This window comes from Dreissena polymorpha, chromosome 4 (genome assembly GCF_020536995.1).
Source record: "Dreissena polymorpha isolate Duluth1 chromosome 4, UMN_Dpol_1.0, whole genome shotgun sequence".
In the NCBI taxonomy this organism is placed as follows: Eukaryota; Metazoa; Mollusca; class Bivalvia; order Myida; family Dreissenidae; genus Dreissena; species Dreissena polymorpha.
In genome coordinates, this window is record NC_068358.1 from 100,286,907 (window position 1) to 100,302,761 (window position 15,855).

The 15,855-nt window shown below is 36.8% G+C and overlaps 1 protein-coding gene across 2 annotated transcripts in view; it reads right to left on the reverse strand.

The window, feature by feature from the left end:
• Positions 1-446: 446 nt before the first annotated feature.
• Positions 447-15,855, reverse strand: part of LOC127879951 (leucine--tRNA ligase, cytoplasmic-like) — a 41,916-nt gene continuing 26,507 nt past the window's right edge. For both annotated transcript variants that reach the window (XM_052427084.1, XM_052427083.1), the window contains exons 19-29: positions 15,635-15,692; positions 14,252-14,315; positions 11,793-12,064; positions 9,186-9,326; positions 8,503-8,643; positions 5,197-5,295; positions 4,199-4,306; positions 3,046-3,150; positions 2,541-2,639; positions 1,889-2,024; positions 447-1,251 (exon numbers count right to left, since the gene is read on the reverse strand). In XM_052427084.1, the coding sequence (XP_052283044.1) occupies positions 1,049-1,251; positions 1,889-2,024; positions 2,541-2,639; positions 3,046-3,150; positions 4,199-4,306; positions 5,197-5,295; positions 8,503-8,643; positions 9,186-9,326; positions 11,793-12,064; positions 14,252-14,315; positions 15,635-15,692 (1,426 nt within the window). In that variant the 3' untranslated portion in view covers positions 447-1,048. The remainder of the gene's footprint in view (positions 1,252-1,888; positions 2,025-2,540; positions 2,640-3,045; positions 3,151-4,198; positions 4,307-5,196; positions 5,296-8,502; positions 8,644-9,185; positions 9,327-11,792; positions 12,065-14,251; positions 14,316-15,634; positions 15,693-15,855) is intronic.

Here is a 15,855-nt window from a genome sequence, read left to right on the forward strand (position 1 = left end):
AAGTGTGACAGACAGTCAGACAGATGCTTAGAGCGAAAACCATAAGTCCCTTTCGGTGAAACCAGTAGGGGACAAAAACACTCTGGTGACCCATATATGTATTAAGCCTGAACATTTCCAACAAATTTAGAAGGGGTCACTCAAGGATCATTCCTGTGAAGCTTCATGAAAATCTGTGAAACGGTTATGGAGCAGATATCAATTGAAGCAACTCCTTAACGATAAAATGCGCCGGACAGCCATTTACCACCACAGCACACTGTGCACACTACATGCTCTGGTGAGGTAGTCAGAATTTCTCCAAAACAGCAAGAAAATTGCCAAACATCTTGATATCACTACCAAGATTTACACAAGATTATAATCCCTGAAAAAGATGACTGCCAAGGAGCGGGGCATGTTGGGCAAAAGGCAATCATTGTGAAATGAAACATAACAGACAAGAATTCTACATCTGAATTGTTTATTTGGTTACATTTTCAATCCCAATAAACAAATGTTGACCATTTTTAAATCACTTATGATAACAAACATATAAATTTCTCTCAAAGGGTATGCACCAAAATCAAACAACACAATAAAATTACACTGAAAGTGAAGATGTTCATCAAGCCTCATTCTAGGAAAATGGGGTTAATCCATATGCATACAGTGTGGTTTCAAATAAGCCTTTTTAGTGAGGTTAATTAGGGACGACACATTACACCATACTGGATTTTTGCTAAGAATAGACTTCTTTTAAACGAAAAGTACCGTTAAAGCTTAGTGTCCTCCATGATTAGCCTGTGCTGACTGCACAGGCTAATCTGGGACAACATCTTCCTCACATGCATTAAGCCACGTTTAAAAAAAAAGTTCAGCTCATGTTCATTTGTACAAATTGGGCAGCTGTGAAAACAAAATAACTTGTCACTAACCAGAAAATAAATAGGAAATGTCATAATGTGCTTATGAGAAATCTCAGTTGATGTAGAAACTAAACCGTAACCCTGTAACTTCAATATGAATGTACTATGTACAACAGTTTTTTCCCTTTTTAGCTTCAAGACTACCCTACGATGTACACCAGTTCTCTCACAGTCACATGGGAGCCATTGTCCTGCAGTTTCACCTCCACATCTGAAGGACTGTTCCAAGAGAAGACAACTTTGTTTTGCAGGAGTACCTTCCCTTTATCTCCAGCATTAAACTCAGGCATCCTTCGTGAGGCCTCATCATTTTCATGTCTTAGAATCCGAACTTGAGACAAATCTGTGAACAAGAGGAAAAATTCTTCGCATTCAATCAATTGATATAAAACAGCACATAATTAACAAATACAGTCTTTGTTATTTTTCGATAACTATTAAGGTCCAGAAAGTAAGACATATAATTCACATGAGCTCTTTAAAGTAAGACAGATAATGTACTGGAAATCCTTAAAAAGCCCTTGCTTAGTGAAATGCAATCTTAAAAGTATACTGTCTTGTGACGATTAGACAATCATTGGTGAACTGAAGTGTGCAAAATAAAATTCCGTCATAACTCAGCATTTCTTAAAGTGGCCAACAATCTGTCCACCAAACCACCAAAAGGCATGACCCTCACTCTGGAAGACAGGACTGGATGCTGCTTGTAAAGTGTTGTCTAGTCTAGTCTGAACAGTATAATCAGGGATGAAACTTTCTGCCTAAACTGGATTTCTGTTAAGAAGAACTTCCTCTTAACAAAAAGTTCCATAATAAAAGCGGAAAATGTCATCCCTGATAAGCCTAAACAGACAGCACAGGCTAATCTGTGACAGCACTTGATTCACATTAATTAAGCCACGTTTTCCCAGTGCAGGACTCTAATGTCTCAGCTTTAATGCTTCAACCATGAAGCTTACAGCGCAAAGTGGACACCTTACCTTTCATCTTGCCGCGGTCTGTCTTCTGTAGCCTGGATTTCACCTGCTCCAGAGTGTCTCCCTGGAATATGGGCAGCTTCACCTCAAACAGCCCGCTACTAGGCTGGGGATTAATGAACCGAACCATCACTGACGGCTGAAAACAGGCCAGAAAGGAGAGGAGACAAGTGGTTTGGAAAGAAAATTTGAAGTTAATAAAAGCCTTGTTCTGGGAAAATGGAGTTTAATGCATGTGTGCAAAGGGTCATCCCAGATAAGCCTGTGCAATTGGCACAAACCATTGACAAAAATATTCTCAGTTTTAGGATAAGGATAAAAAATGGGAGATAAAATGCTTTTTTAATATTCTTATAAAACAAAATTGTGTGTGTACGATAAGGCAAGCATCATCACAGTAAGGAAAGACAGTTAACCCTTTCCCACTTGTGATTTAGAAAATTGCTATGTGCAAACAGCATAATACCAGAACAGCCTGTGAGTAACTCGCAGTCTGTTCATCAGTATCTAAGGGTTGGAAATGAAGCCTTGAAAACTTGAATATAGTAAGAAAGGTCTTTACTTTAATGTAACTTTTTAAGGGACTACAAATGCGTCAAAATACGTATCTGAGTGGTAAAGGATTAACACATATTTGTTCCTCACGTTTGCCTACCTCAGTCCTGAAGGTGATGAAAGGTTTGCCAGGACAGCACTCCTCCTTCACCTTGTCACCATCTGCCTCCTCTGCAAAGCAGACGTCCACTCTCTCCAGCTGCAAATGTACACACCATTGCTGTAGTGTTTGTTTGGCTGTTTGAACAGTATTTCAGTCTTTGAACAAGATGTTTTCTCAGAAAGCTTATACAATCGAGCATTATTTTGAAAATACTGGGCATGGCTTAATACATGTGCATAAAATGCAGTCTGCACAGGCTAATCTGGAAAAACGGGGCTTATTGCATGTGCTAAATGTGTCCTTACTGGTTGGCCTGTGCAGTTGGCACTGGCTTATCAGGAACAACACTTTCTCTTGTTAACAAAAATCAAGTTCAGGCAGAAAGTACTGTCCCAGATTGGCCTGTGCTGACTGCACAGGCTTATCTGGGACGACACTACACACATGCATTAAGTCCCATTATCCCAGAGTGATGCTCATTAAAAGCATTTTTCTGGATTACCTCGAGTGTGTTTGTGAGGTACTTGATGTTGGTAGTCATCACTTCTTTCTCATCATACTCCATTGTCAGATTGAGAGCTGCAAGGCCGTGCTTTGAGAAGTTTTCCTGAAATGATATTCAGCACTATTGTATGAATATTATGCAGACAGTGTTTTGAGAAGTTTTCCAGAAATCACAAGCATGACTTTTGCATGAATATTGGCAAGCATTTCTCATTTTAAATCATGGTTATAAAATCATACCTCCTTTTATTTAGGTTAATTATACTTTGAGGTAAATTAAACTAAGCGGTTAATTATACTTTTTAAGGTCAATTATACTTCTTAGGTTAATTATAATTGTTGAGGTAAATTATATTTGTTGAGGTTACATATAATTGTGGTGATCAATTATTCTTGTAGGTTAATACTGCTTTAAGGTCATTGATAGTTGTTGAGGTCAATTATACTTGTTGAGGTCAATTTTGTTTGGAGGTCAATTTTACTTGGTGAGGTCAAAAATACTTGATACATTCAAAGCTCTTGTCAATTAAAAACGATGCATTTTAGTAGAGTTACATTTCTAAAAGAAGTAAATGATGCTTATTTTATTGGAATGTTTTTTTTTTAAGAATGAATAAACTAAAGATAAATCATGAGCTTCATGGATGTGTGAAAAGTCATTCAAGGTTAGCACAATCTTATGAGGGACGACACTTTCCACTCTTTGTTGTATTTCTCATTAAAGAAAGAATCACATCAACAAAAAACCTTGACTAGGTGGAAATTGTCATCACTGATAGGCCTAAGTGGAATAAACAAGCTAATCTTGGAGGACACTTTATGCACATGCATTAAGCCCAGATATCCCAGGACTAGGCTCAATTGTTTGTAAGTAAAAACAGGGCTTAATGCCTGTGCCTTTAGTTTCGTCCCAGAGTCAAAGACAAAACTTTCCTCTTGTCTGGTATTTTATACTTAAAGGAGGTCTCTTCTTAGCGAAAATTCAGTTTAGGCAGAGAGTGTCATGCCTGTGCTGACATATGTCCTTGATTCCAGCTGTTATATCTGTCAAGTAACGTGAGAGCACACACTTGCAGATACATAAATCTACAGTAACAGAAAGAAAGATCACTGGTCAGCACGCAAGAGACTACATCTTGACTGCGCCCTACCTTGGCCACCATGACAAAGGGCATGGCTTTCTTCATGTACTTCTTGAGCTCCGTTTTCCCGCCCAGGGCATCTGCAATAGCCTTGTTGTCCGGGAATCCATTGCTTGTCTTTGAAACAACAATCAACAAACAATTGAGCTTAGATTTACCCAAATATTGGTGTCTGTAACTATATAAGAACAGATACGATGCATGCACATCGCGTTCCTTAAATTAAGCATGTTCTGTGGTCATATTAAGGTCTCTTTTGGATGTCAAATAGAGGCATATCTCACAATTCACTTTTTGACTTCACACCATTATGCAACTGTGTTTTTACTTCCCGACAATGTTTAAAGTTTTAATATCTTCAACTTCTCGAATTTTTTAAGGCGCTTATAATCAATATTAGCCAGAATTGTTGAAAAAAATGAGAGTTCTTTGTGTTAATTGTGCATAATGCTTTAAAGAGAAATATCATTTAAAGGTCTTAATGCAAAAAGGTCAAATTCCAGAAATTGCATTGAAATGTCCTTATCTGACTGAGTATTTACAAATTGAATTACACCATACATATGTGACTTACATCTTACATTTGTGACTTACACCATACATTTGTGACTTACACCATACATATCTGAGTATTTACAAATTGAATCACACCATACATATGTGACTTCCATCATACATATGTGACTTCCATCATACATATGTGACTTCCATCATACATATGTGACTTTCATCATACATATGTGACTTCCATCATACATATGTGACTTACATCATACATATGTGACTTACATCATACACATGTGACTTTCATCATACACGTAACTTACATCTTACATATGTGACTTACATCTTACATATGTGACTTACATCTTACATATGTGACTTACATCATATATATGTGACTTACATCATACATATGTGACTGACATTATAAATATGTCACTTACATCATACATATGCCACTGACATCATACATATGTGACTTACATCAGACAAATGTAACTTACATCATACATGGTGCGCAGTGTTGTGAGAATCGTGTTCTGCCAAGGAGGGTAACTTCTAGCAATGTACACAGTAGCATGGGTCGGGGCTGGCACTTCTTTCTGAAAGTGTACCAGTGTTTTACACTAACAGGTGTCAAGAAGTACCAGACTCCTGTAAATGGGACTCCAACTCCTTATTTTTGTGTCAAGGAAGTGGGTCAGACTCCTTCAAAATCATCTTTGAAATATAACAAAATCACCTGGTCTACTTTCCCCCCCCCCCCCATAAAATCTAAATGCTCAAGCGTTTGCTCATCCAAAAAAATGCCACTCATCATTCTGCTTAAACACATTGACAAAACAAAACAATCCCAACTGATTTATTTCGGTTCCCTTTTGAAGTCCATGTGTGTAGTTATTTGGGAAACTCTAGAACTACAGATCAATCCGATCTTAGCCGGTTTTTTTTCTGGGATATTTTGTTTCAAACAAGCTTCTGACTAACAGTCTCTAATTTCTATACATTGTTAATTTCAGTTGTTTATTGCAGTTTGTTAGCTTTGTTATGCCTATCACAATAATCAGTCCCTACAGTTTTAACAATAAACAACAATAACATAGTGGCCAGCTACTTAGAAGACTGATGATTGCATCCCTGTGTATTCCTCGTGAAAAATGTGCTTTTCATGCATAATACCTGTAGTGTCAAAACATTATTTTACTACACATGACGATTTGACAAATCATAATTGAAATCATAACACATAACTGTAAATATTCTTTTGAAAGCGAAAATGAGCATAATAAAATAAGCAATCCGAAACAAGGTAAGGAATTTTTATGTTCAAGCAATATTTACAAATTCTAGCTTCAAATCAATAGTGCTCATGTGTTTCGTGTTGATCCTTTGTCCCGATAAAAAGTGCACAAATTATGCTGCACAATAAGTACAACACGCCATCTGCTTAACAAGAGCACCGCCTTGCGGGTGCAGACCGCTCATCTATTTTCTTTTTAAAGGTGAAGGGACTCTCATTTTCAATCACAAAGGAGGGAGGGGTGGAGTGAAGAGGGGTGTATAGTGTGGGGGTGTGGACATTTATTACATTATTTTCCAAAAATGTGAAAAAAAATGCAAAAAAAAACAACAAAAAAACATGGGGGTGGGGGGGTGGGGGGGTGGGGGGCATTCTTGGGTGCGATGGTTGGACGGTATTTCAAACATAAAATAATAAAAATAAATATTTTTGTTTTTTAACCGTTTAAAAAAAAGAAATTTGGGGAGGGGGGGGTATAGTGTGAGGGTGTGGTGGTCATTTGTGAGGGGGGGGGGGTGGAATTCTTGGGTGCGAAGGATGACGGTATTTCAAACATAAAATAATAAAATTAAGTCAAAAAAGGGCCATAATTCCGTAAAAATGACAATCAGAGTAATGCAACTTGTCCTTTTACTGTACCCTTATGATAGTTTGCGAGTGTTCCAAGTATGAAAGCAATATCTATGATACTTTAGGCGTAAAGTTGACCAAAACACAAAACTTAACCAAATTTTCAATTTTCTAAGTATAAAGGGCCCATAATTCTGTCCAAATGCCAGTCAGAGTTACATAACTTTGCCTGCACAGTCCCCTTATGATAGTTAATAAGTGTTGCAAGTATGAAAGCAATAGCTTTGATACTGTAGGAATAAAGTGGACCTAAACACAAAACTTAACCAAATTTTCAATTTTCAAAGTTTAAAAAGGGCCCATAATTGTGTCAAAATGCCAGTCAGAGTTGCATTACTTTGCCTGCACAGTCCCCTTATGATAGTTAGTAAGATACTTTCTGAGAAAAGTGGACCTAAACACAAAACTTAACCAAAATTTTCAATTTTCTAAGTATAAAAAGGGCACATAATTCTGTAAAAATGCACGCCAGAGTTATCTAACTTTGCCTGCCCAGTCCCCTCATGATAGTAAGTAAGTGTACCAAGTTTGAATGCAATAGCATTGATACTTTATGAGAAAAGTGGACCTAAACGCAAAACTTAACCGGACGCCAACGCCGACGCCAAGGTGATGACAATAGCTCATAATTTTTTTTCAAAAAATAGATGAGCTAAAAAGCGAGGCTGTATTGATTTTTGCATAACAATTTTGTAGCGCAGAGAACATTTAGATCTTTTAATATTGATTCAAAGTTTTGTAGTTCGTTATAACAAAATAATATCACAAACCATTTCAAATCAAACACGCTGAATCTTCGTCATTACAGTCTTTAAGATAAGTGGGTATTGAAAAAGTAATTGTACTGTAGACAGAAAATCCAGACAAAATGGAATTGGTGTTGAGGGTTGTGAAAACACTTCCATGTTTTGACGAATGTGATTAAAATGTGCGAATGCAACTCTTTGCTGATATGGTCAATAATTATATACATTGTTCTGAATCTCATTATTGTTTAATTAATAAGTTCTTAAAAATATTATGTAGAAAATACATAAAGCAATAAAATTATAGGGATGTTACACGCTTACCATGTGATTATTTAGCTATGACCCAAACAAAACATAATGCTCCGATAATGATTTTTAACCCTAATCTGGAGGTTAAACAAACAAGCATATATAAATGCATAATGTTCAGATTAATCCAATCTGAACTTCACAGGCTAATCTTGGACAAATCTTTTTGTACAGAAATTATGAAAAATGCCCTTATATTACAAGAACTTCTGAAAAATGGCTAATATTACAGGAAATTCTGGAAAATTAATGACTTTTATTTTTGAAATGAGCATTTAAAATAAATAAATAAAAACACACGGTGTACTGGAGTTCATCACTGAACCCCTTTCCACTCAGAATCACAGTGAAAATGTCTATATGCAACCAGTATAAAACCAGAACAGGGGACTGTTTCAATAAACATCGTTGTACAAATTTACATTACAATATATTTTTCAAAGATGCATAAAGTCCATATCATATGATTATAAATTTTCAGTACATACTTAATTGTATTGGCATCTCTAGCGCTGTATATATTTGATGAGCATGGCGAGCTAGTTCCTGTACTTATAAAAATTACAAAAATTCTCTCGTAAGTTAAAATTGTCATACGATCGTTTATGAAACGGACCCCTGCATATGTATGAAAAACTCAGGTTTTAGTCTGTTCAGGTTTTACTCTATTTGCTGCTCATCAGTACTTTAGGGTTGGAAATGAAGCCTTGTAATCTTGAATCTAGAAAGAAAAGTCTGAAATTTAATTTGATTTTCTACGGCACTTAAAATGCGTCAAAAAGCGTATTTGATTGATAAAGGGTTAAGTGTAGACAGGTCACCTTTCCCTTGGCGACAATGCAGTAGGCCTGTTTTCTCTTGCGGAAGTCGTGGGCGCTGTCCATGAGGTACTGAGAGGACTGGATCAGCACTCGGTCATACAGACCCACTGTGGGCCACACCGCCCGCATAATACTGTCAGTCTGCAAAACATATGAGCCTCACTTTATGACAAACCATGCTTAATGAGTGCATCAAGTTTCATCCCAGATTGATCTGTACAGTCTGCACAGGCGCATCAGGCATGATACTTTACACTTTTATAAAAAAAATTGTTTAAAGGAAGTCTCTTTGAAACAAAAATTTAGTCTAGATGAAAAAAGTTGTCCCGGATAAGCCTGCGCAAACTGCACCGGAAAATTTGGGAGGAAACTTTATGCCTTTCAAACTGCAGTCCCATTTACCCACAACAAGGCTCAAATACTGTTAGTGTTTTGTTAACATATACTGGCATAAATTAAATATATTAACTTAAGTTCTAACAACAATTATTTACATGATGTACTAAACATTTGTGTTTGAACACACATATTTCCTTTCTTTCTTAATATAGCATTATGAAGGCTTGAGAGTTAAAAATAATATAATATGTCTGAATTCTTAATTCTTAATTAAAATTAAACCCCCACTGAATTTTATGAGTACTTTGCTGAAATACTTGGGGTGATAATCAAGAGTAGCGTACCTTGCCAAGGAGAGCCCAGATATGCTCACACAGGTGTGGACAGATGGGTGACAGCAGGAGGGTCTGTATCTCGATGTAGCCAAACACGAGATCAGAATGCATGCCTTCAATCTCAACCTCGCGATACTTGTCACGCATGGCCTGCACAAACATGTACTTGATCAGTTTGGAAACCCAGTTTACAGGGTGGTTATTATTTAGTGATTTAAATTAATTTAACTTAGAAACGGATAATATTGATGCTTCCTGTAAACGACAACCTTGAGATTGCATCTATTATGTATCATATAATATAATTTCAGTTAAAGCTGTATTTTCCACAGTTGTTCTTGTAGTAGTATTAAAGAATCAACCATAAGGACCAAAAATTACAGTGAAATAATATGAAAAATTGAAAATGCCTTCACTGGTTTAAAGAAAACTTTGGAATTATGCGGATTGCACAATCTAACAAGAGCACCGCATAACAAGTGCCACGCTCGGCTACGGGTGCAGTTTTGAACAAGAAACCCTCGGAGACGGGTGATGCTCCCCAAAGTTTTTTTTGTCACAATATTGCACTATATATTCACATAAAAGGAAACGTCTTGAGGGGCATAACTTTGGACAAAATAATACGATGGATGGTTCAGCAACTTAAAAATTTCAAAGGGCCATAACTCTCTAAATAAATCATCTAACCAGAACCCACAAATAACATGCGCATCTCATCAAGGTAGTTAAGCTTCCCATAAAGCTTCATTGTATTCCAGTCAGTAGTTGGGGAGAAATAGCCCGGACAAGAATTGCACTATATGTACAGTTTATAGAAAATTTCAAAGGGCCATAACTCTGTGAAAAATCATCCGACCATAACCGGCTGATAATATGCACATCTCCTGTTGGTAGTGAAGCTTCCCATAAAGTTTCATTGAATTCCCGTAATAAGTTGCTGAGAAATAGCTCGGACAAGAATTGCACTATATGTACAATGGAACATTTCAAAGGGCCATAACTCTGTGAAAAATCATCCGACCAGAACCGGCTGATAATATGCACATCTCCTCTTGATAGTGAAGCTTCCCATACAGTTTCATTGAATTCCGGTCATTAGTTGCTGAGAAATAGCACAGACAATAATTGCACTATATGTACAGTTAATGGAAAATTTCAAAGGGCCATAACTCTGTGAAAAATCATCCGACCAGAACCGGCTGATAATATGCACATGTCCTCTTGGTGGTGAAGCTTCCCATAAAGTTTCATTGAATTCCGGTCATTAGTTGCTGAGAAATAGCACGGACAATAATTGCACTATATGTACAGTTAATGGAAAATTTCAAAGGGCCATAACTCTGTGAAAAATCATCCGACCAGAACCGTCTGATAATATGCACATCTCCTTTTGGTAGTGAAGCTTCCCATAAAGTTTCATTGAATTCCGGTCATTAGTTGCTGAGAAATAGCCCGGACAAGAATTGCACTATATGTACAGTTAATGGAAAATTTCAAAGGGCCATAACTCTGTGAAAAATCATCCGACCAGAACCGGCTGATAATATGCACATGTCCTCTTGGTAGTGAAGCTTCCCATAAAGTTTCATTGAATTCTGGTCATTAGTTGCTGAAAAATAGCCCGGACAAGAATTGCACTATATGTACAGTTAATGGAAAATTTCAAAGGGCCATAACTCTGTGAAAAATCATCCGACCAGAACCGGTTGATAATATGCACATCTCCTGTTGGTAGTGAAGCTTCCCATAAAGTTTCATTGAATTCCGGTCATTAGTTGCTGAGAAATAGCCTGGACAAGAATTGCACTATATGTACAGTTAATGGAAAATTTCCAAGGGTCAAAACGCTGTGAAAAATCATCCGACCAGAACCGGCTGATAATATGCACATGTCCTCTTGGTAGTGAAGCTTCCCATAAAGTTTCATTGAATTCCAGTCATTAGTTGCTGAGAAATAGCCTGGACAAAAATTGTGCACGGACGGACAGACAGACAGACACACACACACGCACGGACAGACAAAGCGGCGACTATATGCTCCCCCAAAATAAATTTTGGGGGAGCATAATAAATGAAAGCTTGTCAGAATTTTTTCTTTGTGACCTTGACCTTTGACCTAGTTACCCCGAAATGGGTGTGGCATGTAGAACTCATCAAGGTGCATCTACATATAAGGTTTCAAAGTTGTAGGTGGAAGCACTTTGATTTTAGAGCCAATGTTAAGGTTTTAGCACGATGCGGACAACATGACGAGCTGGCTATGACAATACCTCGGGTTTTCTCCGAAAACGCCGAGCTAATACATTGCACAGCACTTGGATTGAACAACCAAATTAACTGCATAGCACTTGGATTGCCAAACCAAATTAACTGCATAGCACTTGGATTGAACAACCAAATTAACTGCATAGCACTTGGATTGCCAAACCAAATTAACTGCATAGCACTTGGATTGACCAACCAAATTAACTGCATAGCACTTGGATTGACCAACCAAATCAACTGCATAGCACTTGGATTGCACAATCTAATCAACTTAATCTGTAGAAATTAAAAAATATTTTAACATAATACCTTGGAAAACCAATAATGTGGTAGCAACAAACAATTTACCTGAAACTCGAAAAACCCTGTCCTTAGGGCCTCCTTATACTTCATCTCATCAAAGTTCCTCTGTGTCACTTCTATAGTCAAGTTGATCTCGCTCTCAAACACCCTGTCGTTGAATGTGTAGGCCCCTCTACGCAGGCTGGCACGCACGCTTAACATCTCCTTGACCCACTCCAGGAGGGTGTAGAGTCTGAGCAGTCCAGCCTCAGCCATCGGCTCAACAAAGTTGGCGTCCTCTACACTATCACCGGCGTCAGCCAGAGCCAGACGCATACCTAACATACATTATGTAAAGGATCAGAATAACCAGGAACAAAATCATTACAAGAATTGTTAACTTGTGTTGGCTCTGACAACTTTGAAGCATGTCTGACAGAATTTTCTGAGAGTTGCATTGAGATAACCTGATTAATGATAATGTTACAACCTAGACAAGCTCTCCATATTTGAGCCTCATTCTGGTAACACTGGACTTTATGCATGTGTGTAAAGTGTTGTCCAAGATCAGCCTGTGCAGTTCACAAAGTTTAATGATCTTCAAAGTTTGACAATGACATCTGAGGTAAAGACAAAGCCTGTACAGGTGACACATCTTTCATCCAGTGATGCAAACACACAATAGCTGTCAAAACCCAGAGCGTTGTACCATTCATCCGCTTTGATAGTATTATGTTTGTTTTCTGTCATTAACCCAATAAAAATAACCACAAAGACATATCTTAAGTGAAATATCTGTTGTAGTTACATACATATGTAAACTAAGATAAAAAAAGAGCTGTCAGAGGACAGCGCACTCGACTATTTGAGTGCTTGACAGTATATGTAAGCCATCATGGAGAGGGGGGTATAAGGTGGGTGTTTGGTCATTTAATAGATGATATTTCAAAAAAAAGAAAAAAAAGAATTTTTATTTTTATTTTTTTCGGGGGGGGGGGGGTAGGGGGGGGGGGGTTAGAGGGGGGTATAATGTGGGTGTGGTCATTTATTAGATGATATTTCCAAAATAAAAAAAGGATACATAATTTATTTTTTTTTGGGGGGGGGGGGCAGGGATTCTGGGTTGGGGCATGGGGTATTGTTTGGGTGGAATCCATTGTGGTATTCAGGTAAGTGTTGTGTTGCCAAAGTATTAATAAAATCTGATAATAAATAAAGAAGTTATGGCAATGTCACTAAAGTAATATGCATATTCTAAGTGAAAAAAGGGCCATAATTCTTACAAAATGCTTGATACAGTTGTCTGCTCTTGTTTATAGATTGGGGTCATGTTGGTAAAAACGTTTGCAAAATATGAAAGCAATATGTCAAGGGACAATGAAAATATTAGAGGTGGTATGAAAACTTAACGATCTTAAGTGAAAAAAGGGGCCATAATTCTTACAAAATGCTTGATACAGTTGTCTGCTCTTGTTTAGAGGTTGGGGTCATGTTGGCAAAGAAGTATGCAAAATATGAAAGCAATATGTCAAGGGGCATTGAAAATATTTGGGGTAGTACGCAAACTTTAACATAGATTTATCAATAACATGCATATTCTAAGTGAAAAAAGGGCCATAATTCTTACAAAATGCTTGATACAGTTGTCTTCTCTTGTTTATAGGTTGGGGTCATGTTGGTAAAGAAGTATGCAAAATATGAAAGCAATATGTCAAGGGACATTGAAAATATTTGGGGTAGTACGCAAACTTTAATTTGCACGCTAATGTGAACGGGAACGCCGACGCCGGGGTAAGTAGGATAGCTGCACTGTATATATTTCATATATAATAGTCGAGCTAATGATAACAACAAAACAAGATATGTGACTATGCCTTATAATCATACACATATAATAACAACACAATACCTCTTTCAAGACTTAAGTAATTAAACATAAACCATGTTTATCTTGACTATTAACCAAATAGTTCAAGCTATACTACTCATACAAATGTCAGTGTCGGCGCAATGCTCTGGTGAAGGTCAACGTGCAATGTCTACATATGGGCCGTGCTCTGTAAAAAGGGGGCTTATTGCATGTACGTAAAGTGTCATTCCAGATTAACCAGTGCTGTCTGCACAGGCTTATCAGGGACAACAATCCGCTTTTATAATATCTTTCGTTTCAAGAAAGTCTCTTTTTAGCAAAAATCAAGTTTAGGGTTTTCAATTGGAACGTAACACATGTATTTGGGAGCATTGTGTGTGTTAACTGACCATGTTCCACATATGACTTGCAATTTTGAGAATTATACCCCTTTTTTACTTTGAAATTCGGTTCAGATAAATATGCGTCATTTCCATACCACTGTTTCTTCTACAGAAATTAAAATGAAACTTTTTATATGTGTTTGAGGTTATTGGGTGAAGTCACTGACTAAATTTCATAACTATGATCTGCAATTAAGCATAATTATTCCACTTTTGTACTGCGAAAATTCTGGTTAACGTTTGCGTGCAACTTGAGCAGCAATAAAACATACCATCAGCTGAAAACTTATTGATGGCATCTGAAAGTGTCAGGAAGTTGCCAGTTGACTTGGACATCTGTAAGTAGAATTATTTTGAATGACAAATCTATGACATAAACAATGTTTTCATCAATAATTATTAAGTTCCAACTTCAAATCTGAGATATAACTATGAAATGAGGTTACACTTAAAAGTAATATCATCATAAATTATGAAAATTGTAAAACCATTATATCTGATGAGACACTAATTTTGTGAATTTTGTAGTTTGAACTGATCCATCTATTTAAGTGTCTAACAATTTAAAGTCTGGCTAACTCCTTTACTGTACCCATTCTGGCATTCTCAGATGCAGTTTTTTTATGAAGTTTACTGACACAACACAATTTAATGAAGTGTTCATCACAGTTCATTGAAGTTTCAGAATTTGTTCATGATAAAAACATTAGATAAAACGGATGTGCGTTTTGTAAGTGCAGTAATATAAAGTATCCAAGTTATAAGGGTTATTCTTAATATTTTCTCACAAGTTAAACACTCAACTGGCTCCTGACACATACAATTTAGCAGCCTAAATACTAACACTGTATATGATCCTCCCTTGTTCTGGGAAAATGGAGCTTACTGCATGTGCAGTTTACACAGGCTAATCAGGACAAAACTCTTCTATTTTGCATTTTAAGCACACAAATTAAGCCCCATTTTCCCAGAACAATGCTCATTCAACAGGTTAAAGGGATCTTTTCACGCTTTGGTAAATTGACAAAATTGAAAAAAGTTGTTTCAGATTCGTAAGTTTTCGTTTTAGTTATGATATTTGTGAGGAAACAGTAATACTGAACATTAACCATGCTCTAATATAGCCATTATATGCATCTTTTGGCGATTTTAAAACCTAAAAATTATAAAGCGTTGCAACGCGAAACGATTGAATAATTTGGCGAGTTCTGTTTTTGTCGTTAAATTTTGTGAAACTACGAAGATTGCTTATATAAGGTATAAAATACGCCAAGAATGTGTACTCGGCGGAATAGCTCAGTAGGCTAAAGCGTTTTTACTTCAGGACTCTGGCAGGACTCCAGGGGTCACTGGTTCGAAACCTGCTCCGGGCAATGTTCTTTTCCTTTTTTTATTTTTTTTCTTGATTTTTTACTGGAGCTTTTACGATCCAATGTTTACATTTATCAATATAAAGCATTTAATGAATAAGTTAAAAAAAATGCCAAAATCTGTGAAAAGGCCCCTTTAAGAGCATTAACTGGAATATTCTATCGTTTCAATTTATGATACTGGTTTAAGTATTTAAGTTAAAACTTTCTGATTTGTACAATTAATTTCAAGGCTGCTGTGGCCTTTGGATAACATTTTCTTGCATTTATGCAAGAAACACCAACCTTTTCTGAATTGAGAAGCAGATGACCATTGGCTCTTATGGACACAGGCCACTTCTCTCTACAAGAACAAATTGTGTGTCATTAAACATATCAAAAATACATCAGGTATTTGTTACTTATATTATAATTAAAGGCTCGTTTTGGGGAAACAAATTTATGTGCATAAAAAGCCGTCCAAGATAAGCCTGAGCAGTAAGCAGTAAGTTTTCAAGCCATCATTA